The sequence below is a fragment of the Danio rerio genome, chromosome 2 (assembly GCF_049306965.1).
Source record: "Danio rerio strain Tuebingen ecotype United States chromosome 2, GRCz12tu, whole genome shotgun sequence".
Taxonomy (NCBI): domain Eukaryota; kingdom Metazoa; phylum Chordata; class Actinopteri; order Cypriniformes; family Danionidae; genus Danio; species Danio rerio.
In genome coordinates, this window is record NC_133177.1 from 26,134,795 (window position 1) to 26,160,291 (window position 25,497).

A 25,497-nucleotide genomic window follows, 5' to 3' on the forward strand; every position below is an offset into this window, starting at 1 on the left:
GCAGCATACAGATTACAACTATCTCTAGTCCTCATCGCCAGCATCTGTTGTAAGTACCATGCTAATCTTTACTACTTTGTTTCAAATCAGACAAGAAAATCAATGTGTCCAGTTATCGCTAAAGGTTTCTTGGTAGCTGATAGTGTTTAATTGTGTAGTTTAGGGGTCTGTGGTACTCAGGGGGTCTGCAGCAAAACTAATATTTCCTGTTGATTACTCTTTGAATGTAAGAAAAAGGGTCAAATGCTAAAACAACATGATATATGCTCAGAACAGAACAGAATTGTTCATATTTTTTATATATATTTTTTGTTTTTGCTCTTTTTTAACTTTTTAATTGAATATTTTTCTCTAACATAAAAAATTGGCCACTAAGTTTTGGGCAGTTGTGAGTTATTTTGTTGGATAGGATCCAGTTTTGGCTTCAGTACTGACTGAACTAATGTATTTGCACATGAGCAAATATGCTTCTGTATAAATTAACTCATGAGAATTTTCAAAAGCTCGCAATGTAAACCTCATTTCATAGTAATGCTCTATGGATTATGTAAATACAAATTCGTATTTATATGGATTGAAAATAAATATTAATGAAAATAATAGTGAGCATTTAAACAATGAAAGCATACAGCTTTTTGTACATTAGAATGTGTCCTGTTTGTTGGTTTATTTACTGTATATTTTATCCTTAGCAATAAACAATGACTATCATACAATTTGCCATAATTTATTAAATTATTAAAATCTAACAATAGTCTACTGTAAATCCTCCAATGCATTTTAGAATTTGATGCCACATTAAAATGCTCTTAAGGATCACATAGGGCTGTTTTAAAACACTCAATTCTTATTTGAATTCTTTATACTGACCTTTAAACCACTTTGGTTTTAGCCATTTGTCAGAAAAATATTTTAATCATTTAAAATGAGATCAATTTTAGCATGATTTTAAGGACAGGTTAGAATAAGTGTTTTTTATTTTTAGATGATAAACATGTCTGTTTTGATAATGGTGATGGAGCATTATTTCACCCATATTTAAAGAGCCACTATTATGGGTTTTTGAAAATGAACTTCAATGCAGTGTGTAACACAGTGAATGAAAACATCCAGCTGAGGTTTAAATCTGAAAGTGAACCGTTTTTAAAACTAAACTCTTCTTTAACGAAATAATCGACTCAGAGTCAAATGCATGAATCGTGTTGGGTACGTATCTTTTGCCAGAACGCAACAACGTCAATAAAGTACATCACTAAATATGAAGTGCCGGAACCGGTTAAACGTGAACGCGCCTTTCCCTTCAGACACTAGTGAAGCGCGGTGGTTCATGGGACTGACCATGACACAAAGATGACGATTACTGACAGATGGAGATTCGGCAGCTGGGAATAAAGGGTCAAAGTTCATTTTCACAATACCACAGTATAGCCAACCTAGTGCTGTGTTTGTTCCTGTCCTTTTTCTGATTTTTGATACAATAACCTACACTGTAACGCAGGATTCATCAACCATTTGTTATTAAAGGAAGGAGCAGCAGAGACTATTTTGTATGAGACTTTGTCAGTAACTGTTGCAGTTCATATGGATCAGTTTCTTCTTCCTCCGGATCATAACATGTAAGTTTAATTAAAATTGTTTCCTCGTTTTGTGTAGTTTGCAAAATATTTGTTTAATATTTTCACTTATCTGTTACAGATTAGTGCTTGTAATGTATCTCTCTGGTTAAACTTTTATGGGGCTGTTCAAATAATGCATCCAAAACCAAGTTGAAAACGCAATGCGTGCTTCTTCCTTCACCGATGCAAATGTGTTCCTGAACTTGTGATCCTCAGCCGTTTGCCTTTGCTGTGGCCACCATCAGCTGTTCCTCACATGTGTGGCGCAGTCAGTTTTCAAAATAGTTCAACTTTTGCCACAGTGTGGATTAATACTTAATGTGTTGTTGTTATTACTTGGGGTTAGGGTTAAGAGTAGAGTAATATGCTGGTGTTTAACTGCATTGCTTAATTGCATTCCTGCATTGGGCTCTCACATACTTTGTGCTACTTCATACTGTAGCCATGGTGGGCATTTCTGTCTGTCTCGCATTGAACACAGTTGACCAATCACAACAGACTGGGTCATAGGACCAATCATGGCAGATTGGCCTCATGTAAAGGAGCGGTTTGGGAACAAATGAATCGCTAAACATATCATATGGGAGTCTTTGTTTTAAATAGGTAAAAATAAATGCATATTATAAGACAATGAAAGTTTTTTTTTTTGACCTTGCATGCATATTAGCATGTTGTTGGAGACCTTTTATAATGCATAATAGGGGCTCTTTAAGTTTCACAAAAGTTAATTGACACAATATTGCATTTAAAATGATAATTCTATGTACATAAAATCGCTGAGGGTGATTGTAGTTGTGCTTTATACAGCAGGACTCCTTCAGTACTCTGAGTAGAAGCATGTCTAAGGTGGAGAGTTTTGAAGAGTCTGACCTGCGCTCACAGCTTCGAGCTTGTCGCACTGAGATCGCGATGGCAATTCATGACCCTTTCCCACTGCTGTATGGACTGGCAGATCACAACGTCATCTCAGAACAGATCCTGAGGGTGAACATTTACTGCACATACCAAAACACTATTTCAGGTCAACATGCAGAAAATCCCTGCTGAAAATAAAACAAACATTTTTTTATGATTGTATCACACAATGTATAATGGTTTTAATTAGTGCTGAGCAAAGATTAATTGTGATTAATCCAAAATAAAAAGTTTTTGTTTGACATATTATGTATATATGATACACACGCATACATGGAAACAAAACTACAAAAACAATATTTAAATGTTTTATATAATTTGTATCATATGCGTATATATTTTATATCTAAATATAAATAAACACTCTCAAATATATGCATGCATGTGTGTATTTATGCCTACATAATAAGTATACACCATACACACACATATATTATGTCAAAACAAACTTTTATTTTGGATGCGATTAATCACGATTAATTTTTGCCCAGCACTAACTGTAATTAGAAATTATAATGGTTTAAATGGAAACTATAATGGCCCTTTTGGATCTCTGTACTGGTATCTTTTTACCTTCTATTGGCGGGTTATTAAAACCAATAAATAAAAAATAGAGTATGTGTATTGCATCAAAAACCATTTATAGATACACTCACCGGCCACTTTATTAGGTACATCAGTCTAACTGCTTGTTAACGCAAATTTCTAATCAGCCAATCACATGGCAGCAACTCAATGCATTTAGGCATGTAGACATGGTCAAGATGAACTGCTGCAGTTTGAACCGACCATCAGAATGTGGAAGAAATGTGATTTAAGTAACTTTTAAAGTGGCATGTTAGTTGGTGCCAGACGGGCTGGTCTGAGTATTTCAGAAACTGCTGATCTACAGGGATTTTTACGCATAACCATCTCTTGGGTTTACAGAGAATGGTTCGAAAAAGAGAAAATATCCAGTGAGTGGCAGTTCTTTCGGCGCAAATGGCTAGCACAGAGGAGAATGGCCGGACTGGTTTGAGCTAATAGAAAGACAACAGTAACTTAAATAACCACTTGTTACAACTGAGGTATATAGAAGAGCATCACTGAACGCACAACATGACAAACCCTCAAGCAAATGAGCTACAGCAGCAGAAGACCACACCGGGTGCTACTTCTGTCAGCTAAAAACAGGAAACTGAGGCTACAATTCGCACAGATTCACCAAAATTACACAATAGAAGATTGTAAAAACATTAACTGATCTGACGAGTCTCGATTACTGCTGCAACATTCAGATGGTAGGGTCAGAATTTGGCGTCAACTAACATGAAAGCATGGATCCATCCTGCCTTGTATCAATGGTTCAGGCTGGTGGTGGTGGTGTAATGGTGTGGGGGATATTTTCTTGGCTACACTTTTGGCCCATTAGTACCAATTGAGCATTGTGTCAACGCCACAGCCTACCTGAGTATTGTTGCTAACCATGTCCACAGTGTACCCATCTTCTGATGGATACTACCAGCAGGATAATGCGTCATGTCATAAAGCGAGAATCATCTTAGACTGGTTTCTTGAACATGAAAATGGGTTCACTGTTCTCAAATGGCCTCCACAGTCACCAGAGCTCAATAGAGCACCTTCGGGACATGATGGAACGGTAGATTCGCATCATGGATGTGCAGCCGACAAATCTGCTGCAATTGCGTGATGCTATTATGTCAATATGGAGCAAAATCTCTGAAAAATATTTTCAGAACCTTGTTAAATCTATGCCATGTAGGATTAAGGCAGTTCTGCAGGCAAAAGTGGGTCCAACCCGGTACTAGTAAGGTGTACCTAATAAAGTGGCCAGTGAGTGTACATCCTGGCTTCAATGAATAAAATGTGATGTTTTTAATTATATTTGTAGTGGAGACTATTAGAACTTATGTGATGGTTTCTATTGTGTTTTATTTTATTTATTTATTTTTAATCTTGCTATTAATAAACCATTAACTACTTTTGCCTTAATAAACCCTTAATTTGCTGCTTATTAGTAGTATTAATAGTATTAATAATACACTGTGAAAAATACAGGGTTCCACACAATTCATACATGTTTTGCCAACACAAATCGAATAAGTTAACTCCACAAATTCGTGGATTGAACATTAAACATGCAAGTTATCCCAAAAAACATAAAGAATTGTGTTGTATCGGCTTATTTTTAAAAAGTAGTTTGAACAAGCAGCAAAACTCTTTTTTTGGGTGTGGTTAGATTTAGGTATTGGCTAAGGAATGTAAAATAAGATCATGCAGAATATGCACTATATATTTAATATAACTTGTATGTCATAATTTGTTGTTGTTTAAGGAATTGGGAATAAGTTTTTTAAATGCAAAAACATCAAACCAATTCTATTACTAACTGATATTTTAGGAGACTTTAGAGCGAAAGAAAAAGGACGGGATCCACAAAGCCATCTACTCGCTGCTCACTTTGCTGCTGGATCAGGATACTACGGTCCTTAAGGCCTTCTGGAAGAATCTCTGTAAAGAGTACAACAAGGAGTGTTATCCTAAACTGGAAACAGTGTTTATGAACCTTCCCAAAGGTACAGTGCAAAGCTCTGGCAAACAAACAGTGTGGGGGTTGGGGGATGATCAGGGTTTAAGTGATGCTAATCTGATTTGTCAGGTTTAAAGCAGGAGGTCAGACAAAATGGGAACCCCAAGCTTGAGCTGCAGGCCCGCAGTCAGTCCGGCAAGAAGAGAGGGGTGTCTGAAAAACAGCTGACCCACAGGACACATCACCACCACAGCAAGAAATCCTTAACATCCAGCTCTGGTATACAGACTCCTATAATACACCTTGATTGTTTTTACTCTTACTTGTGACAGAGTTTAAACTTCACTTTAACTTTTCATGAAATGCTACAGTGCCAATTATATAAGGTGTGATATATGAGGTCAAAACGGAATTTGTTAAAATAGCTGATTCTTAAATCAGGAGGAGGCCAAGCCAGACTCTCTCCGATTCCCAGGCCTCTGTGATGGTTGTAGACTGATGGTTAATTGTTGTGGGAAATCCCAAACTGAACCAAAACAAATTATTACACTTAGCCCACTGAAGCTAAGCAGGGCTGTGCTTGGTCGGTGGATGGGAGGGTGACCACGTGGAAAGGCCAGCAGGGGGTGCTAAAACTTCAGTCTGTGTGGGTATTAATGCCCCAGTATATAGTGAAAGGGACTTAATGCTGTCCAGTGAGCACCATCTTTCAAATGAGACTGTGGTCATTAAAACCTCTGTATCCTGACTTAATTTCCCCCCAACATCTGTAAAGTGCTTTAAACCCAGAAAATCACTATATAAATTTAAAGAATTATTATTGTTGTTATTATTATTATCATTATTGTTGTTGTTTTTGTTATTATTATTATTGTTATTGTATTTTTAAAGACACTTCTATACAGCTTAAAGTGACATTTAAAGGCTTAACTAGGTTAATTAGGTTAACTAGGCAGGTTATGTAATTAGGCAAGTTATTGTACACTGTTAGACATTTCAAAGGGTTTTTACAGTAACTTACTGGCAACACTGTTGCCAGTAAGTTACTGTATTTTAGATTTACAGTATACAACTGTAAATCCGTTTACAGCATGTTACTGTAGTGTCTGAAAATGGTTAACTACTGTAAAAACCTAAGTTAACAGTTAGCTACTGTAAACCTTTTAATTTTGTCCTAAATATTTTATAATATAATTTTATTAATATTATTTTAATACTATAGACCTAAAAAAGACACAATTACAAAATATTAACAAAATAAACACTCTTTATTTAAAACATTGGAGATGCTTAAAACAAGCTTAAAAATGTGTAAAAACATTACATTTCAATCATTCAAAATATTTTATTTTAAGAAAAAAAAACATTGAAAATGACAAAGCACATTAACATACATGTACAAAACTAATTTAAGTGTCTGACCTGCATATTGTTGAGAAAAAAAAAACCCATTGTACTAAGTACTACTGACATTAAACCAGACACAATTACAAAATATTCCATTCTTTAAAACATTAATAACGCTTAAAGCATTTAAGGAAAATGTGTGAAAATTACATTAAGCAATAAAATCAACACATTAAAAATAAATAAATCACACAAAGCACTAGAACATACATGTACAATAAAAATTTAAACTTCTGAATTGCATATTGTTGGAAAAATAAATATTTGTAACTATTAGCCGACTCAGAAACAACCCAACTTTAAAATATTACTAGTTCTGGTGTCAAATGCTCAACAAGGTCTGAATTCACATGTTCAAATGCAATTCATCTTTATTTCTATTGCACTTTTACAATGTAGATCAATGATGTCAAAGCAGCTTAACATAGAAGTTCTTGTAAATTGAAGCTGCTTCAGTCCAGTTTTCAGAATTGAAGCAGTAAATGTCACTGCTGAAAGTCCAAACACTGAAGAGCAAATCCACCGATCCACCAATCGTAGCCAAGTGATCCAGTGGCGACAGTGGCATGGAACAAACTTCACCAACTGACGAAAGTGTAGAATAAAATCCCTTGAGAGATACCAGGCTCAGTTGGGCACGACCAGTTCTCCTCTAGCCAAACTTGTGCAAGGCCGCAGTCTAGGCACCAGAGGCTTGAAAGTTCACCAGCGGGTGGTCAGGCTGGCCCATTGGATCAATGCGGAAACTCATTGATCACGTGTGTCTTTTAGGATTCACTCCTCCATGACCACCACAGCATCTGGTCAGGATTTGGCCCAGTCCAGGATTATGAAGAACTCTGGATAAGGACAAACAGACTAACATAAGCATAGAAGAAGCTTGTTTAAAAAAAATAAATCATATACTGGTTAATTATTTTGAAGCATGGCAGCTGGGTTGGGGTAGTTTTCAGCTGGTACTGAGCAACTGGCTCCTGCTCATAACCTGCTCACTACCATGTTTAAAAGATAACTAACCAGAATGTCCTGTTTATTTTTTTCCCTAACAAGGTTTTACAAAAACATTGTAGCATTTGTGATGGGTTGATTCACTGCAGGACAGATTAGACTATTTGTTTTATGTATTCCTAATAAACTAAAACTGACTGAATACTGATAAAACTATTGAGAGTGTCTCACCTAATCCAAGTTCTCAGTTAGCTGGTGAAAGAAGGATAACTCACTGTTGTTCATGGTTGTCATTCTCTTCAGTACTTCTCCTGCTATCTTCTGGCTCACTCTGGTTGTTGCTGTGCATTTTGTTTCATCCTCTGGAATTATTTATACAAAAAATTGTATTATTTTATTTATTACAAAATATTTAGGCAACATGAAATGGGGAAAAAGACATTTAATACATAGACAAATGCATGTATCCCAATACTAATTATTGTATTTTGAAATGTCTGACCCATGACAGACCTCAATCTGCTCAAAAATATTATAAACAAAGATGAAAAAAAAACCTACTAAATGGTTTAATAAAAAAGGGAAAACGATTTTTTTATTTAGCTAGCAACTAAACATGTGACACATTTTGTATTAAAAGTAACGTTAATATATTGAGAAACAAATAGATGTACAGTACTTACTGTTGTATGAGGTCCAGTTTGCACAGGCAGGCTCCCAGTATTCTATATTGAGACCATAAAAAAGCCAAAAATACAGATAAGAATACCATGCTACAATCCACAACCTCCACACAACTTTTTTTTATTTGTTTACCTTGGTTGCTTACTGGTCTTGCTTATTTTTTAAGCATAAGGCTGTGCTGATCAAGATGTTCCTCTGAAATGCTGTTTGTTTCTTCAGACAAAACCTGCTGCTGTGCCAGTGCCATATCTAAACAGAAAAAAATATAATGGTAACAATTATGTTAAAGCAAATGTCAAGAGTTGTGATAAAAAAATAATTAGCAAACAATAAATAGCAAAAAGGTGGTTATTAGCATAATGCATAGAGGTAAAATTGGTTTTATATTAGCAGATTCAGACTTCCCCCTTAATAATTTAATTTCATAAAAGTATTATTTGCAAACTCTAAATAGCGAAATCATTTTAGCAGCTAATGACTATTAAAGTACAACATGCTCACGGTCAAATAAACAGTGTTGATGTTGATTTCAAGTCATACTGGCATGCTAATTCTGATCGAATATTCAAAGTAACATGGTAAACAGTATAGAGTCTTCTAAATGAACGAATGTGCGAATATAAAACCAACTTTACCTCTATGCATATTGTAACGTTATAGATTTACGTTAACGTTCTTATAGGTTACGTCGCGATGTTATTTTCTCAAGCTAACGTTATAAGTTACTCTAAACCAGAGAAAAATAAGTTTACAACATCTAATATATATAGTATAAATCAATATAAGTTAAACGTTGCACGTTAAAATGAGTTTGAGTCCAATTCAGTATAAACTTAGCTCAGTTTAGCTAACAGTTAACATTACCATTTTAAGATCGCTTCAGCCAATGTTGCCGAGCAAACAAATGCTAATAGAGGTGCTCAAATCAATGTCGAGTGTTGTCAGCACAGACAGACGCGCTTTTACCTGGATTATTTGTCTGTCTTTCATTCATATTCTTCTGGGGGAAAACACTCTCTGCCGGACCGTTGTCTCGTGCTAAGTGTCCTCCAAAACTGTCTGCATACCTCTGGTTCCCTCCTAAACCAAAACCCGCTGCAACACCGGTTCCTATGTAAATAAATAAAAAGATATGACGAGAACAATGGCTAATAGTCATAAACAGTCTTATTTAAAGTAATAGTAGTATTAATGTAATAAATTAAATAAAGGTAACATCTTAATAGATGATATATTTCTCAAATGGGCGAAATAACGCCAAGCCAGAGAAAATAATAATAGCCAACTTTATACTTTACTTTGTTCTATTCTCGTCCACAAAACATTCTGTAAAATGAAACACTGCCTCAGCTTACCAGAGTAAAGTTTGTTAAATCCAGTATGTTCTTCAGGCACACTAATAAATTGTCCTCCAGAATTGCTCCAGGGTCCTCAGGCAAAATGTGGTGCAGAGTAGTCAATCGCCGCAAGGTGGCGTTGAAGCAGTTGTGGAAAATACAGTATAATACACGAATTTTTACAAATACAGTACATCGCTGTATATGTTGTTCGACGTCACACTAAATTCCCATAATGCAACGGTAAATACAGTTATTTACCGTAAAAGGAATTTGCAGTATTACACTGGGTGAAATACAGTAAATAACTGTGTAATTTACAGAAATGTCTAACAGTGTATAATGATGGTTTGTTCTGCAGGCTATCGAAAAAAAATTGCTTAAAGGGGCTAATACTTTTGTCCTTGAAATGGTGTCTAAAAAATAAAAAAAATGCTTTTATTCTAGCTGAATTAGCCAAAGACTTTCTTTAGAAAAAAAAAATCAGACATACTGTGAAAATTTCCTTGCTCTGTTAAACATCATTTGGGAAATATTTAAAATAGAAAAAAAAAAATATATATATATATATATATATATATATATATATATATATATATATATATATATATATACACACAAAATATAATTTTATTATATATGCATTAACCCAGGGTGTGAATGTATAGAGTACAGTTGAAGACATAATGATTAGCCTTTCTGTACAATTTTTACACTTGTTTTAAAAATATCCCAAGTGACCTTTAATAAAGCAAAACATGTTTTCTCAGTAACTTATGGTAGAGTTTTGTTTTATTTTTTGAATGGCTACAGAACAAAAATTACAGCTGTCTTATAACTTTCCTAATAAACCTATCTTGCTTAGTTAAAATGATTAACCTACTTAAGCCATTACATTACACTTACGCTGAATATCTTGCAAATGACCAACATTCTTCACCCACTCAAAGCTGTCACTCTGGATGATAAACCCTTCAAAGGGCTTAGGGCAGTGTGTGAATCTTTCCAACATCACTCTATTATCAAAGTCCCTTTAAGACTATGTATTATATTATTTATTACTATATATGTAATGTAAACTATTGTATTCTATAAAATGTATTTAAGACATGTATTCTATAGTCTTTGTTAATGTGCAGTAAATTGAAAATAAATCGAATAAGCATGGTGAATGGACTTGTGATCACAAAACAAAACCATCACAATACCTCAATATCTTTTCTGCTCCAGGAAGCAAAGGCAAGCTGATGAAGAAGACAGATGGAGCAGCACATTCTCAGGTCTCAGTGGGAAATGGTAATCACATGACTTCTGTATAACATGTGTCGTTAAGATGACAATGTATTATAGCAGATTATCAAGATTGTACGTGAATCAACACAGGAGTCCAAGCAGTTTCCACCTCAGTCCAGAGGGCTGTGACGGTATCTGCAGGTGATCTTCCTGATAGCTGCGGTACAGTGGAGGAGATTCTCATCCAGCAAGTCATTGAGTCTGGTGAGATGAATACACTAATTCACCACTGACGCACTGAGACGAACGCCTCTACATGTTTTATGCTTCTGCTCTTTGCGTGTGTGTGTTTTGAAGTAGTGTAAACTTGTGTAAACACTTTTGGCAGCACAGATGTCTCAGCAGCTCTATCTCTCTCTCACTCCTGCAGGAGGAGCCAAAAAATGCATCAAGGTTGGAGGAGAATTCTACTCTTCTGGCAAACTGGATGAGACAGCTGGAGCACAGCAGACGCAGACGCAGACTGCACACACCTCCAGTCACCAGCAGAGAGAGCCAAGCAGCAGAGGCATGACTGTAGGTGTACCAGACTCACTAGAAACATTTACATGATAGCTGATAGCTTAGTTTCTTGAAATAAACAACCAGTTATCCCAGTTTGCAAAGCAATATGCAATGCAAATGACCTTATTAATAACTTTGCTGAAAAGAAAAACTCTAGAAAGGTTTTACATTTACATTTACACTACCGGTCAAAAGTTTGGGGTCCGTTTTTTATTTCATGTTTTTTTTTTAATTCTGTTCATCAAGGTGGTGTTTAATAAATGAAAAATAAATAATTGTTAAATATAAGTTTATAATTAAATAAGTAAATAAGTTTTCTTATTGTGTGCAGTTTCAAATAATAATAATAATAATATTAGAGTGGTTTCTGAAGGATCATGTAATTCTGAAGATTGGAGTAATGAAGCCAAAAATTCATCTGTAAAATCACTGGAATAAATGAATAAATGTAATTATAATCTACTTTTGAACAGTTTTTTATAGTGCAAGAACATTTCTCTATTTTACCATTTGTACTGTGCTTTTGAATAAATAAATGCAGCGTTGGTAAGCAGGAGAAACTTATTTTAAAACATCATTAAGCAGACACTTTTGTCCAGGAGGCAGTCACCGATTCAACAAGAAGTTGATGCTCAGTTAATGCTGTTAATGCTCAGAGGATTAAGTGCCAGACTATGGAAGGGGAAGTTTTATTACTATAGAGAAGAGTCTTTATAATGGTGGTTTGTCAATCCCACTCAACTGTGTGAAGCACACTTCATAAACGCACAATTTTTTATTTATTTATTTTTTAGGTTATAATGAACATATATGTAAACTGCACTGTAAAAATGGATTAGTGACTTTACTTTTAAAAAGTATGTAAACTCTGTGTCTTAAAAGAAACAACTTGATTTTACTTAGTCAGTAAACCCACGATGACTTTTATAATGATGTACATACAGTTGAAGTCAAAATTATTAGTCCCCCTTTGAACTTTTTTAAATATTTCCCATATTATGTTCAACAAAGCGAGGAAGTTTTCACAGTATGTCTGATAATATTTTTTTCTTCTGGAGAAAGTCTTTTTTGTTTTATTTCAGCTACAATAAAAGCAGTTTTTAATTTTTTACAGACTATTTTAAGGTCAAAATTATTAGCTCATTTAAGCTTTGTTTTTTTCAGTAGTCTACAGTACAAAGCATTGTTATACAATAACTTGCATAATTACCCTAACCTGCCTAGTTAAACTAATTATCCTAGTTAAGCCTTTAAGTGTCACTTTAAGCTGTATAGAAGTGTCTTGAAAAATATCTAGTCAAATATTATTTACTGTCATCATGGCAAAGATAAAATAAATCTGTTATTAGAATTGAGTTATTAAAAGTATATAGTTATATCAATCTAGTCACCTGTCCCAAGTTACAACAGGTTTACTCACTTTTTAAAATAAAGTCAATGTGTCGCTTATAAGGCAGTGGGCTTGCTTACCTTAAAATAAAGTAAACAATCCCTTTTTACACTGTAGTTTATTTACTTAATAATTATAAGGGAACAAGTTCACTCTCTCTTTTAAGTAAAGTGAACTAATCACTTTTTACAGTGTGCAATGGTCTAACCAATGCAAGGTAAAACCAACAACATCTTATGCAATAGGACTCAAAATGTGCTAGAAACCATTCAAATATTCTTAATTGTTCAAATTTGTAAGGTTTATTTATGGCCTTATTATGATAAAGAAAAACAGGATAACATGTCAACTTAAGTGAAATTATTATATAGGCCTACTGCAGGGGTGGCCAACCCTGTTCCTGGAGAGCCACTTTCCTGCAGATTTCAGTTGCAACCCATATCAAACACACCTGCCTGTAATTATCACGTGGTGTTCAGGTCCTAATTATTGGTTCAGGTGTGTTTGATATGTGTGGCAACTGAAATCTGCAGGAAGGTGGCTCTCCAGGAACAGGGTTGGCCACCCCTGGCCTACAGTATGTTGTTGCAGTGTTAACCTGCTACCCTCAAAAAATGACATTTGCTGTTAGTTCATTACATTGACTATTGACTATTTATTTAAAATCAGCTAAAACATCACAATTCTTGAGTTTTTTGGGGGACAACTTAATTGATTTATGTTCACTCTATTTAAATTTGTAAAAGTAACTTAATCCTTTCATGTTGTCCCAATGTGGAACCTAGCTTTATTTTTACAGTGCACTGTTGTTGTGTTCAGGTAGAGCACAATGATGATGAGTGTGCAGTGTGTAAAGACGGCGGCGAGCTCATCTGCTGTGATGGGTGTCCTCGTGCCTTTCATCTCTCCTGTCTGGTGCCCCCCCTCACCTCCATACCCAGGTACAGAGTATTCATGTGGGACCACCAGAACCTAGAGCTGACCAACAGTAGAACTGTGCTGTATTTCATATATAAGACCTACTGCATTACTGTCTTTAATTCTGTAAGTAGTGTGTTCACACTGAAAACTCTAAAAATAATAAGGGCACTTTAATTATGCACTCATTCAGCCAGTAAAGTGAAGTGTGTAATGATGGACACTTCACACACTCAACGATTGCAGGTTTGCTCACATAGCGGAAGGGGCGGAGCTATCAGGCGCACATGTTGGATAACTTTATTTTTTGACGGTGAAAGCAAAATTCTCCTACGAGAGTGATTATAGCGCCTCTCGATGGTGAATGCAGTTACACTCACGGCAGGTATGATTATTCAGTCGTTTATTTCACTGATTTGGCAACCATCAAACGTCATTAGGGAAACGGTTTGAATTTCCGCTTAGTAAAAAAACATTAGTGTGCTATTTGGGACGACACTACATACATACTATACTGTTGTGTGTGTCAGTGCATAAAAACATAGTGCATAGCATGCCATTTGGGACGCAGCTTGAGTGTGCTGTTTAAATAGTGTGTGTAATCAGTCCTTGACAATCCTCAGGCGGTGCGAGTGTAATCAGTCAGAATGAGGAAGCATGTGTGTGTGTGTGTGTGTGTGTGTGTGTGAGCAGAGTGCATGTATGAAAATTTAGTCCATGAATGGCAGATTTGTAGTCCATAGGTGTTTGTGTGTGATATCCAGCGATCTATGAAGTATGATCGCTGGTGATCATAACAATTATATTCATCAGTTAATATATGTTGCAGCAAAACAAAATATTGCAATGTCAGATTATTTCAATATCATGCAGCTCTAGCATGAAATAATACAGAATTTCTGCATAGTATGTCTCTTTATATGAATACATGCATGGCATTTTACATCATAATGGGTTATTTACATCTTTAAATTATTTTTTATTTAACAAATTTTGAGTGTGACTTCATACTTTTCTATTATATATACAGTACGAGTTGTCCTCCAGCAGGGAGACAGAAACCACTAGGGGGCCTCAGCAAACTTCCATAAAATTAATAAAAGAACATTTAAATTATTATATTATAAACAATTATTAGAATCATTATAATAAAAATAGTTATTAGAAGATAAGTTATTAGAAGATAAGGATGTTGTAAATTTATTTTTTATATTATTGATACAATTCTAATGTAAAAATAAAACAATCATTCATTCATGTTGCTTCAGATTAGTCCCTTATTAAATAATGGTCGCCACAGCGGAATGAACCGCCAACTATTCAGGTATGTTTTTTACACAGCAGATTCCCTTCCAGCCACATAAAAATAAACATGTATTCTAAAATACATAAAAATAAACATGTATTCTAAAATAAATACTGTATATATATATATATATATATATATATATAAATTGAATGCAACAATTTAGTATTAAGGAATGATATTTGACTTATTATTAATATTACTGTTGTTTCTGGGGTCCCCCCCCCCAGTTTCTGTTTGTTAAAATGTTTAAAAACCACCATAATTAAGGTCCATGATCAAATCAAAAAGCCCAGCTGATATATGAACATTTTCTGCATGTATTTTTTATTTTTATTTTAGGGGTACATGGCGCTGTCAGCTTTGCCAAAGCAACAGATTGAAAGACAGGACATACACACATGTGCAGGTACGAATGACAAAACAAATCTGTTGGAAAGTTGGTATATTTTTGTGTGGTATGGCATACGGATCTCAAAGCAATGCCATGATGAATGTCAGCATAATCAAAGCTAAATGTACTTCAACATAATAATAATGTATGCCCTTTTATGTACTTTTATTTTAGCCAAGCAGTGAGTATGAAGACAAACTGATAACGTATAATGACTGATCATTAAAGCACCTTTTCTTACAGCCTCCAGCAACAGAGACGAGCTCTGGCTCTGCAGTGGATTTCTCCTTCTTCTCCTCTCTGTCCTCTACTTCACTCTCCACAGTCTCAGCGAGCAGCAGCGCTCAATCCATGGGCCTCCAGGTAACACAATCGTCTGAATCACACAGTCAAAAATATCCGCAGAGTTGTACATATTTTGTGATTCAGTTTTTTTTAAATGTATTTTTACGGTTATGAATTGCAGTATAGGACTTTGATCTCCGCTTTGTCAACTTTTGATGCTGAAAATTCAACTGTGCATTTTAACAAAGTGACATTTTATTAGTTTAAAAACAATTTATTGTTTAAGAAATAAAATATATAGTATTAAATTAAGTAAAATAGAAAGGACTGGCTGTTTAATACCAGGTGTTTGAGCTGTAATTTACAACACCAACCTGGACAACATATCAGTTTAAACAATTAAAAATGTTAATATCAGTCATGTTTCCAATTTTTTCAACATATAAAGTTGTTATAGGAAATATCAATGTCCCATAATGCAAAACACATACAAACTACAAAAAACTACTTCTTTACGCTTTATTGCTAATACTTTATTTTGAAGGTCCATTTGAGTATTAGTAGAATATTTGCTTAATATCTGTTGATATGCTCCTTCAACAGCTATACTTAACAGTTAACATTTGCAAGTACATCTCAACTTACACTAACCCTAACCCCAACCTAACAGTCTACTTATAATCTAAGAAGAATTAGTTGGCAGGTAGAAAATGTAACTAAAATTCAACAAACAGAACATCAAAATAAAGTGTGACCCTATTATTTTTACACTACATGGATCACTGGTCTCAAAAACCAAAAATTTATGAAAAAAATATGGTCAAATCCCAACTATCTTGTATTTTTATATACATTTTTCAACCCATAAATTAGCTAGTAAAACTTTTGATGGAAACAAACCAGCATTTGTAGAGTGTGTTACATTTGAATAAAGTTGTGCTCACATTTAACATTGCTCTTTTAGGAATTTGTGCATGAAGGAATCAGGAATTTTGCTTGAGGGGGAAAGTGTTCCTCATTCGGATTTTGCTATGTTTTATTTTTATAGCTAGTATTCTTAACATTATAATGTTCTGTTTTAAAAATGATCATGATCATTCTAGGTATCTTAGTTTAGGTATCTTTACTGTTTTCCTAAGGGACAAAAAATTGTCTACATTTTTATTTACACACCCTAAATATCTAAATTAATACAATGGTAAAATCCAATGATTTAACATAAAAATAATATAGAGTCAAACTTACTAGTGTATATACTGTATTACTGTGGAAATGTATTATTGTAAGTATTTTAGAGGATGCTAATATGTTCATTGCTATAGTTTACTTTATATTATTGCTTGAGGTAATGTTGTTTTGTCCTGAGGAAGGCTTTAAAGCCGAAACATGTTGGTATTTATTTTATTTGATCAAGATGTACTCCATTATTATAATAGATAACTATATTTGCATTCTGCCCATGTACCTTGTATAATGGTTAGGTTTTCCAGATCTTTCCTTACCAGTAGTATTGCTTGAGGAAAAGCTCATCTGTATTGTTTTAGTTAGAAAACGTAATTTAAGGGTCCATTTTAAAAATAAAAACGTAAAAAAAATACTCACTCAGAATACCCTCAGCTGGTTCAAAACCTTATGAGTGTCTGAATTCTGCTGAAAACCAAATATGCTATTTTGAATAAAGCTGAAATCTGTGCTAGTCTTCAGATGGTGAAAGAGTTGGGATCAGGATGGCATGTGGCATCTGCTATCTCACCCGGGGAGAGCTGATCACCTGCCCTCAGTGCCTGCAGGCTTATCACGCCCTCTGCAACTTCCCAAAGTACTGATCGTACTGTACTGCCATTAAGAATACAATAACTGTAATAAGTTGTATCCTGCTATAAAGCTCACACACTCTATCTTCTCCCATTTCTCTCGATTAAGTGGAAGGACAAGATGTAGGAATTGCTCCAGATCTTGGGGCCCTGGAAATGACAATTCATCTACGTGTAGGAGTCTTCAGGTATCCCATTCACACTTAAACAACACCTTTTGCCCTCCTGACCTCACAAATGTCATTAGTCTTTTATATTTCCACAGTTGAGTCAACATATGAGTGATCAGGGCTTAACGCCATCAGAGCAGCTGCTCAACAGAGACGAGATGGACTCAGTGATGGGGGAGGTGAGCGGTTGTTTTTTGACACTTTACCAATAAATTCATAAAAACAAACAGTGAAAACACTTGGGGTGCGTTTCCCAAAACTATCATTAGACAACTAAGATCGCAAGTTCCGTTATAAATGAAGTTCAGCGATTTGGTGTTTCCCAAATCCATCATTATAATGAACATTGGCAAAGATTGCCGAAAACTTGCACAGTTGCAACTATCTCTAGAGCTGTAGTTAAAAGTTCTTGGTTTTGTTCTATTCTGAGTTATTTCCCCTATAGCTAATTCCTTTTGAACCTTTCAACATCTACTTTGAATGATTTAAAAACACTTGTTGTCTCTCTTTCACATGTGATTTGCTTTCAAAGTTATTTTTTACAGTTTTTCGGATTAATAATGGGGTGTATGCACACAAACTTTTAATTTTCATACAGCCAGCCCAAGCGCTTCCGGTGAACTGTAGCACCATTACAAAATTGCAGCGTTTAAGATCTGATTTCTTTAAAGATCAGTGATCTTTACTTCACTGATTGATATATGGTATAAAGTAGGTCTCCGACCAAACAAGAAGCACTGCCTTGAATTCTAATTTTCCCCACCATATCTAATGGCAATTTATGGAAATTTATTTTACCCCAGTATTTTTAAGGGAGCTTCTGCGGTAGCCTGCTGCTACTGACTAGCGTTTACATGGTCTTTCATCTCGTATATCACTTGAAAAAAGTAAATGAATCCTTCAGTCTATTTAACAGATTATATTTTAATTTAATTACAATAACTTCATGAAATTAAAAAATAGTCACAAAATCCTTTCACAGAAAGTTTATCGTTGGATGAAAAACACTATCTGTGCATATTGAACTCCCTCCTCATTACTGTTTTGAACACAGCCATGGCTTGACTTGAGCTTGTCTTTGTCTCTTTATATGAAGTTGTGTCTTTCACATTTAATGTTTCAAAGTTATTTTTTACAGATTCGTTTTAATGGTCTTCATAGATTGAACCCACTTCATAGTGCACTTTGAAGTCATTTATGCCATTTTGAACACAGCCATGGTTCATTACGCTACTGTATAGGTTTCTTGATATGATTTTTAAGCTGAAATCTCCCTTACCTCTCCCAAATTAAAGAAAACAAACATATACAGTGCGTTAATGGTTTTAAGTTATATTATTTAAAGAAATGTATCTGTTCTGTAGGCTATAAGGCATTTACAACAATTCTGCTGTGGTCTGAGTTTGTCAAAATTGTAAAAGTAGACCTTTAAAAAAATACAAATTATAATTAAAGTGTTATGTTAGCTATTTTAAGTGGCTCAATGTTTTAGAATGATGACTGTAAAAAAATATAGGCCATATACTGTATGTGCCATTTACCTAAGTGTTTCAATTATAGAACAAATGCATGTTTTTACCAAAAATAAATAGTGGATTTAAAAATTATTTAAAAAGTTATCTGTGTGGGTGTTGAACAATATTATGCTTTACAAAAACAAACAAACATTTGATGTAGATCTCCTCTATAAGGTTACCAAACGATGACATTTCACAAATGATGTATTGTACTATGGTAATTATTTATTTGTTTGGGAAATGCACTCCTGGATGGCTTACCTGACCGTTTATTTGTGTTGATGAGTGCAGAGCTCTATTGATGGGATCCTGCAGTGGGCTTTCCACAATATTTCACGTCCTCTTTCTGAGACCCAAGGCTATTTCCAATGAAGTTCACCGATTCATCTCTGCTGCGCCTCAGATGTCAGTATCAGGTTCATTCTCAGTTTTAGATGGACTGTCTTTAAGAATAGAAAACCTTTATCATTTGAAGAAAATGAATGTACTGGTTTATCCATTTCTTTTTTCAGAGTTACATTTGTTTTATTGTTGTACAGTCCAGATCTCAAAAGGTTGTTGCTACTATGTGTTTGCTAATTATTTTTTGAACTCAAACTAATTTTCAAGCTAAATTAAACAAATAATGTTCAGTTTTATGATTCTTTTTGTGTCCAACATTATAATGTAAGAAAAGATTTAATTTGAATTATATATGAATAAGCAACCATTAAAACCATAATACAGCTTTTTCCCTGTAGAATGTGTTCTGTTTTTTTATCTAAGCCAAAAACTATATTATTACAAAAATCATATATTTTATATTATATACAAAAAAGTCTGACATTTTTAAACAAAAAATTACATATTAAAAGATTCTATTAATTGCAGCTGCATCGATAAAGTGTCTTTAAAGACAAATTGATCAGCCCTCTTGTGAAATGTTAATTGTTTTCCCAAATATTTCCCAAGTGGTTTCACAAAGAAAAGACAAAAGAGTTACTAAAGTAAGTTATTAAAAGTATTATGATTATAAATGTGTTCCTCTCTCTGTTAAACAGAACTTGGGAAAATTTTCATTTTTCAGTAAGGCTAATAATTTTGTCTTCAGCTGTACAATGCAGCCATATAAAGTGCATTAGTGCACTTTTTTTGTATTTTTTCCACAAATTATGCTATTAAATACAGTTGTTTGTAAAATAAGTTTAATTAAACCAATAAAAAAGGTTCAACAAAAGCATATACAATAGATATTAACAACTTCTGATCTCACAGAAGGTCTCTACCTAAAGGTTTATCAGTTTTGTAAAATTGAACTAAAAACAGCAGAGGCCAAATTGAATTTTACATAAATACAGATGTGAGGTTCATATATACATATATGAAAAATATATGCAAATTATATATATATATATATATATATATATATATATATATATATATATATATATATATATATATGTGTGTGTGTGTGTATATATATATATATATATATATATATGTGTGTGTGTGTGTGTGTGTGTGTGTGTGTGTGTGTGTGTGTGTGTATATATATATATATATATATATATATATATATATATATATATATATAAATATGACATAAAAGTTCATATTTAAATTTCACATATGTAAAATAAATGTTATATATGCAACATATACAAAATATTAGGGCAAAATAGCCTTTACACATATTTTTTCAACCAATAAAACCAATATAAATATGCACATTCATAGTTGAAGTCAGAATTATTAGCCCCCCTTTGATTTTTTTTTCTCTTTTCAATATTTCCCAAGTTATGTTTAACAGAGCAAAGAAATTTTCACAGTATGTCTGATAATATTTATTCGTCTGGAAAAAGTCTTAATTGTTTTATTTTGGCAAGAATAAAATCAGTTTTATGTTGCAAATTTATTAAAAATTAAAAAGCTGAAAAAATCACATGTACAGAAGTATGCTCAGTCTTTGCTCAATACTTTGTTGATGCACCTTTGGCAGCAATTACAGCCCTCAAGTCTTTTTGAATATGATGCCACAAGCTTGGCACACCTGTCTTTGGGAGTTTTTGCCCATTCCTCTTTGCAGTACCTCTCAACGCAGTCAGGTTGGATTGGGAAGCGACGGTGAACAGCCATTTTTAAATCTCTCCAGAGATGTTCAATAGGATGTAGGTCTGGGCTTTGGCTGGGCCGCTCAAGGACATTCACCGAGTTGTTGTGAAGCCACTCCATTGATATTTTAGTGGTGTGCTTTGGGTCATTGTCCTGCTGGAAGATGAACTGTCACCCCAGTCTGAGGTCAAGAGCACTCTGAAGCAGGTTTTCATTCAGGATGTCTCTGTACATTGCTGTATTCGTCTTTCTCTCTACAGTCTTCCAGTTCCTGCTTCTGAAAAACATCCCCACAGCATGATATTGCCACCCCCGTGCTTCCCTGTAGGGATGGTATTCTCAAACCAGAGAATTTTGTTTCTTATGGTCTGAGAGTCCTTCAGATGTCTTTTGGCTAACTCCAGGCGGAGAGTGGCTTCCGTATGGCCACTACCATACAGGCCTGATTGGTGGATTGCTGCACAGATGGTTGTCCTTATGTAAAGTTCTCCTCGCTCCAATGTACTGTTAAATGAAAGCCTAGACAAACAACTTAGAATGCGCAATTTGAACTAAAACAAATTTTGGATGTATTATTTATGAAAACAAAACACTATTTGTTACTTGTGTAGAAAATGAATCTTGATTTAATAATTTTAAGATAATTAGACTAGAAACAAAATAAAAACTCAAAGAATTTGACTGCAAACACTGATCAAGTGAGTTCTATTTCTATCTAGTGAACATGGAGAGCATATTTTTATTAAAGATGCATTAATTCATCCCTCTCTTCTATATACCGTATGTGTGTATGTGTGGGACCCAGATATCGCTAACATTATGGGGACCAAGTATTTCCACAAGTATACCAATATTACATTGTGAGATTTTGTTTAGTCCCTATGAAGAAAACATCTTATAAATAATGCACATAAAAATAAACCATTTTTATATGTGAAGTCCCATGGAAACCAGCATGTGTGTGTATGTGTGTGTGTGTGTGTGTGTGTGTGTGTGTATATAAGTGCCCCCCTTGAGCGGTCCTTCTGTACTCTTTTGACATATCCTGTGGAATGCATGGTCCAGAGCCAGCAGCACTGTCAGTTTTCCTTTTTGGCCTCCTCGGGAGACAAAAGAGAGTGGGAAAGAGAGAGAGAGAGGAAGAGCGAAAGAGCACTTGGAATGTTAATGAGAAGCATGTGGGACTCCTGGAAATGTGCAGTTGTTAATGTCAAAGCATAATGTATGTCAGCACAAAACAAACCTTCTCGTTTGCTTTCTTAAGTATTCGTATGAAAACAACGAAGTGATCCGTGTAGTGGGAATTTATGCAAAGTCTCTTTATGGAGGTTTTCTTGCACCTCCACCTTTAAAGTGTGTGTGGGTGCAGATGGTGTTGTGACAGGCCGAGGGCCAGACGCTGCTGTTGGAATGTTGCAGGGTTGCTATGGATGCCTGTTCTTTAAGGCCCAACAAATAAGGAGCGGGGAATGTGTTACAGCGGACCCTAAATCTCAGCAGAGCGTGAAGGAAAATGTTTTTATATGAGAAGACATTTGGCAGTACAGACTGCATGCATCAAGGAGACAGACTGCAGGATACACTAAAGGCTGGTTCTGGTTTATCTCCTGCAGTGCCAAGATGCTTCAGCTTTATGATGTGTGAGTCTAGGTGTTCAGGAGGGATTTTATATCTCAGAGACATTCTATACCTGTCATGCTATATCCTTGATTTGTGAAGTCTGAATCTGGTGCCAGATGGAGATAAAAAAAAATTTCACATTCATTTTGCAAATGAACCTGGACTGTGATTTTTCTTAGCTGCCTGCCAAATGACAGATATAGAGTGTTTAAACCGAAAATAATAACAGGTATTTTCTTTTCTTTTTTATAAAGAGTAGTTTTGAGAATAGGTAATATCTGATCTAAAATAAAATATAGGGTAACAATTTACAACTAGAAAAGTAAAGTTCGTAGACAAACTTTATGGTGGCTTGAGAAAGCCTCATCTGAAGTAGCTTTAAAGTTTAAGGGCTCTATTTTGACGATCCATGCACAACGTCCAAAACGCAGGGGCGCATAAGCAATAAGGGCATGTCGGAATCCACTTTTGCTATTTTAAGGACAGAAAAGTCCGCTTTGCACAGTATATTGCATGGTCTAACAGGGTTGAGCTTATTCTTTTAATGAGTTAAAGGTGTGTTTTGAGAATAAACCAATCAGAGTCTCATCTCCCATTACCTTTAAGAGCCAGTAATGCGCCACGCCATAGCGCATTTGCTATTTACATGGCAGACTTTGTAAGTGCTTCACTAGTGAGAAGACAGTTAAACAGAGCATCTGTAGCGCGAGAATGAAAGATGAGCCTCCTCATTATTTACTTTCACTTTCACTCTCATAGATAGGGAAACGTATTGTATGCACAGACATCCATTAGCCAATAATTCAATTAATTTAGTTTGTTAAGTGCAAAGATTTGTTTCAAAACTATTTCTAAATTCTGTTCTAATCTCCAGCAAACTAATTAATGAACAATAATAACGAAGTGTGCTCAAAAAGTTATATTCAGTGCCCCATATGGTCTAAAACCTGACAGGTGGACAAATCGAAGCTTGTTTTTAATTATATAAATATGCATTTAATAAATAATACTGCTACTAATAATAACATTATACAAAGGCTAGAAATGTAGGTAGGCTAGAAAACAATATTTTTTTGTAATATTTTAATTATTTTATAATTTTTCATTTGCAAAGATATTTGCGTTATGCTGTATTTCCTATGTGTATTAAGCAATGTGTAAGCGAGGCGCACAACTGACGTGAATGAATGCATTTCTGCATTTTAGAGGAAAAAGCATTAAGCATGTGTAAAATTGGCACTTAAGTGACGTTGGTAAATCAGGTAAAATTGTTTAAAATCATTCTCTGAGACATTATTGAGTATTTTTACCGAATCACTAAGGTACAAAATCTGTTGCTGGGGCAGCAGTACCTTATTAAAAGGTATGTTTTTGTCCTTGGCAGCTGCACATTAGTTCTTTTAAGGTTCACTTTTGTACCTGTAAGGTGCTATGAAGTTCATTTTTGTAATTTTTTAGGCATCTGTTAGGAACAAAAAAGTACCTTTTTAAAAAGCACCAGTGACAAATTTTGCATCTTTATTTCTGAGAGTGTGCTGTAAAATGCAAGCAAACAACTTAAAAAGGGGTTTGCTATTTGAACAAATGTTTTTCATGGCAAGGTTGACATTTGCATGGAAATGCTCAGTGTGTCACCAATGGCCTCTTTACTATTACATAATAAGGCCACGGGAGAGTAGTCATCAAAAGTTTCGTAAACATTGAAGGTCACAATTTGAATTTGGCTTCCTGAAATGTGAAGCCAAAGCATATTTATCGCCCTCTAGATGTTGCATGCAGTCGGTCATAAATTCTGCATTCTCAGTGTACACAATGTGAGCTAAATTTTAAAAATCCAATTATACTTTAACCTGTAAGCGTTAGCGTACTGCTCATGGTACACCAAGTGCTTAGTTAAAGGAATGCTAATGGGTTGAACAACAAACAGATGCAATCACCTCACATTTCAAAGACAATTCACTTGTTTGAAAGCATAATAAGTCACTCATGGGATGCAGTACATACACATACTGTAGTCTTTGAATAATTTATATTATTTTAGATTATAGTTCATGCTGATGTATGCAAAAGCATTTGTTTTTCTTGTTTGGTTTTAGTAAGTTGTTTGATACTATAACTATGGAGTGTGACGTGATTGCCAGCTTCTCTAGTGAAATAGTCACCAATAAATTAATTGAGGAGGAGATACTTTCTTGAACTTTAATTTTGACTTTTCATAAACGTATTTTATCTTACAGACAAAATGAGTCACAGTAAACTTTAATAAATGTATAACCAAATAAACTATCAATGAAGTTTGTTTAGTACCTAATGATACTTTATACACTAGTAAGTAAATGTAATTTTTTTGCCAAATTATCCAAGATTGTAAAATGTACACCAAAGAAAAGTATTTAATTAAGTACTTGAGCATGCTTAGTATAAAATTCTTTAATAAAGTGTTTTTTTTCCCCTTCTTAATTTTTCCATGTGTCTTGTTTTCTTTATTTTTTATGTCGTGTTCTGAATGATTAATATTTGTGAATGGACCAGTTTAATAAAAGATAACGTAAGGTTTCTTCAGGTCATATAAATTTACAGATTAATTGTACTAAAAAGTTCATCATTGATTATTTTTTTCTCTTGTAGTCTCATTAAAGCATAACAAGTAAAACTAAAAATGTTCCCATCTTTGAAATATTTTCAATATATTCATTTTTCTGCAATAGATGACTAATTGAGGTATGGCATCCATCTTGTAGAGTCTTTTTAAAGTCGA

General features: G+C 34.4%; 1 protein-coding gene and 1 long non-coding RNA gene across 9 annotated transcripts; one reads left to right on the forward strand and one right to left on the reverse strand.

The window, feature by feature from the left end:
* Nucleotides 1-19,760, forward strand: aire (autoimmune regulator). Of its 5 annotated transcripts, none has more exons than XM_073910030.1 (14): nt 1-1,616; nt 2,424-2,600; nt 4,933-5,107; nt 5,191-5,340; nt 10,668-10,733; nt 10,821-10,934; nt 11,101-11,246; nt 13,444-13,565; nt 15,191-15,257; nt 15,486-15,605; nt 17,225-17,346; nt 17,451-17,529; nt 17,607-17,690; nt 19,320-19,760. In XM_073910030.1, exons 2-14 carry the CDS (start codon nt 2,454-2,456, stop codon nt 19,398-19,400), a joined length of 1,473 nt encoding a protein of 490 aa, XP_073766131.1. In that variant the 5' UTR covers nt 1-1,616; nt 2,424-2,453; the 3' UTR covers nt 19,401-19,760.
* On the reverse strand, nt 6,311-9,794 carry LOC137487814 (uncharacterized). Of its 4 annotated transcripts, none has more exons than XR_011006557.2 (6): nt 9,456-9,794; nt 9,067-9,210; nt 8,233-8,349; nt 8,100-8,141; nt 7,692-7,778; nt 6,311-7,307 (listed from the first exon to the last, which is right to left on the reverse strand). It is a non-coding gene; the product is annotated as an uncharacterized lncRNA (long non-coding RNA). The 4 variants fall into 4 exon arrangements; XR_012391599.1 differs by having other exon boundaries at nt 7,648-7,778; XR_012391602.1 differs by lacking the exon at nt 9,456-9,794 and having other exon boundaries at nt 8,246-8,349; nt 9,067-9,149.
* Nucleotides 19,761-25,497: the final 5,737 nt, after the last annotated feature.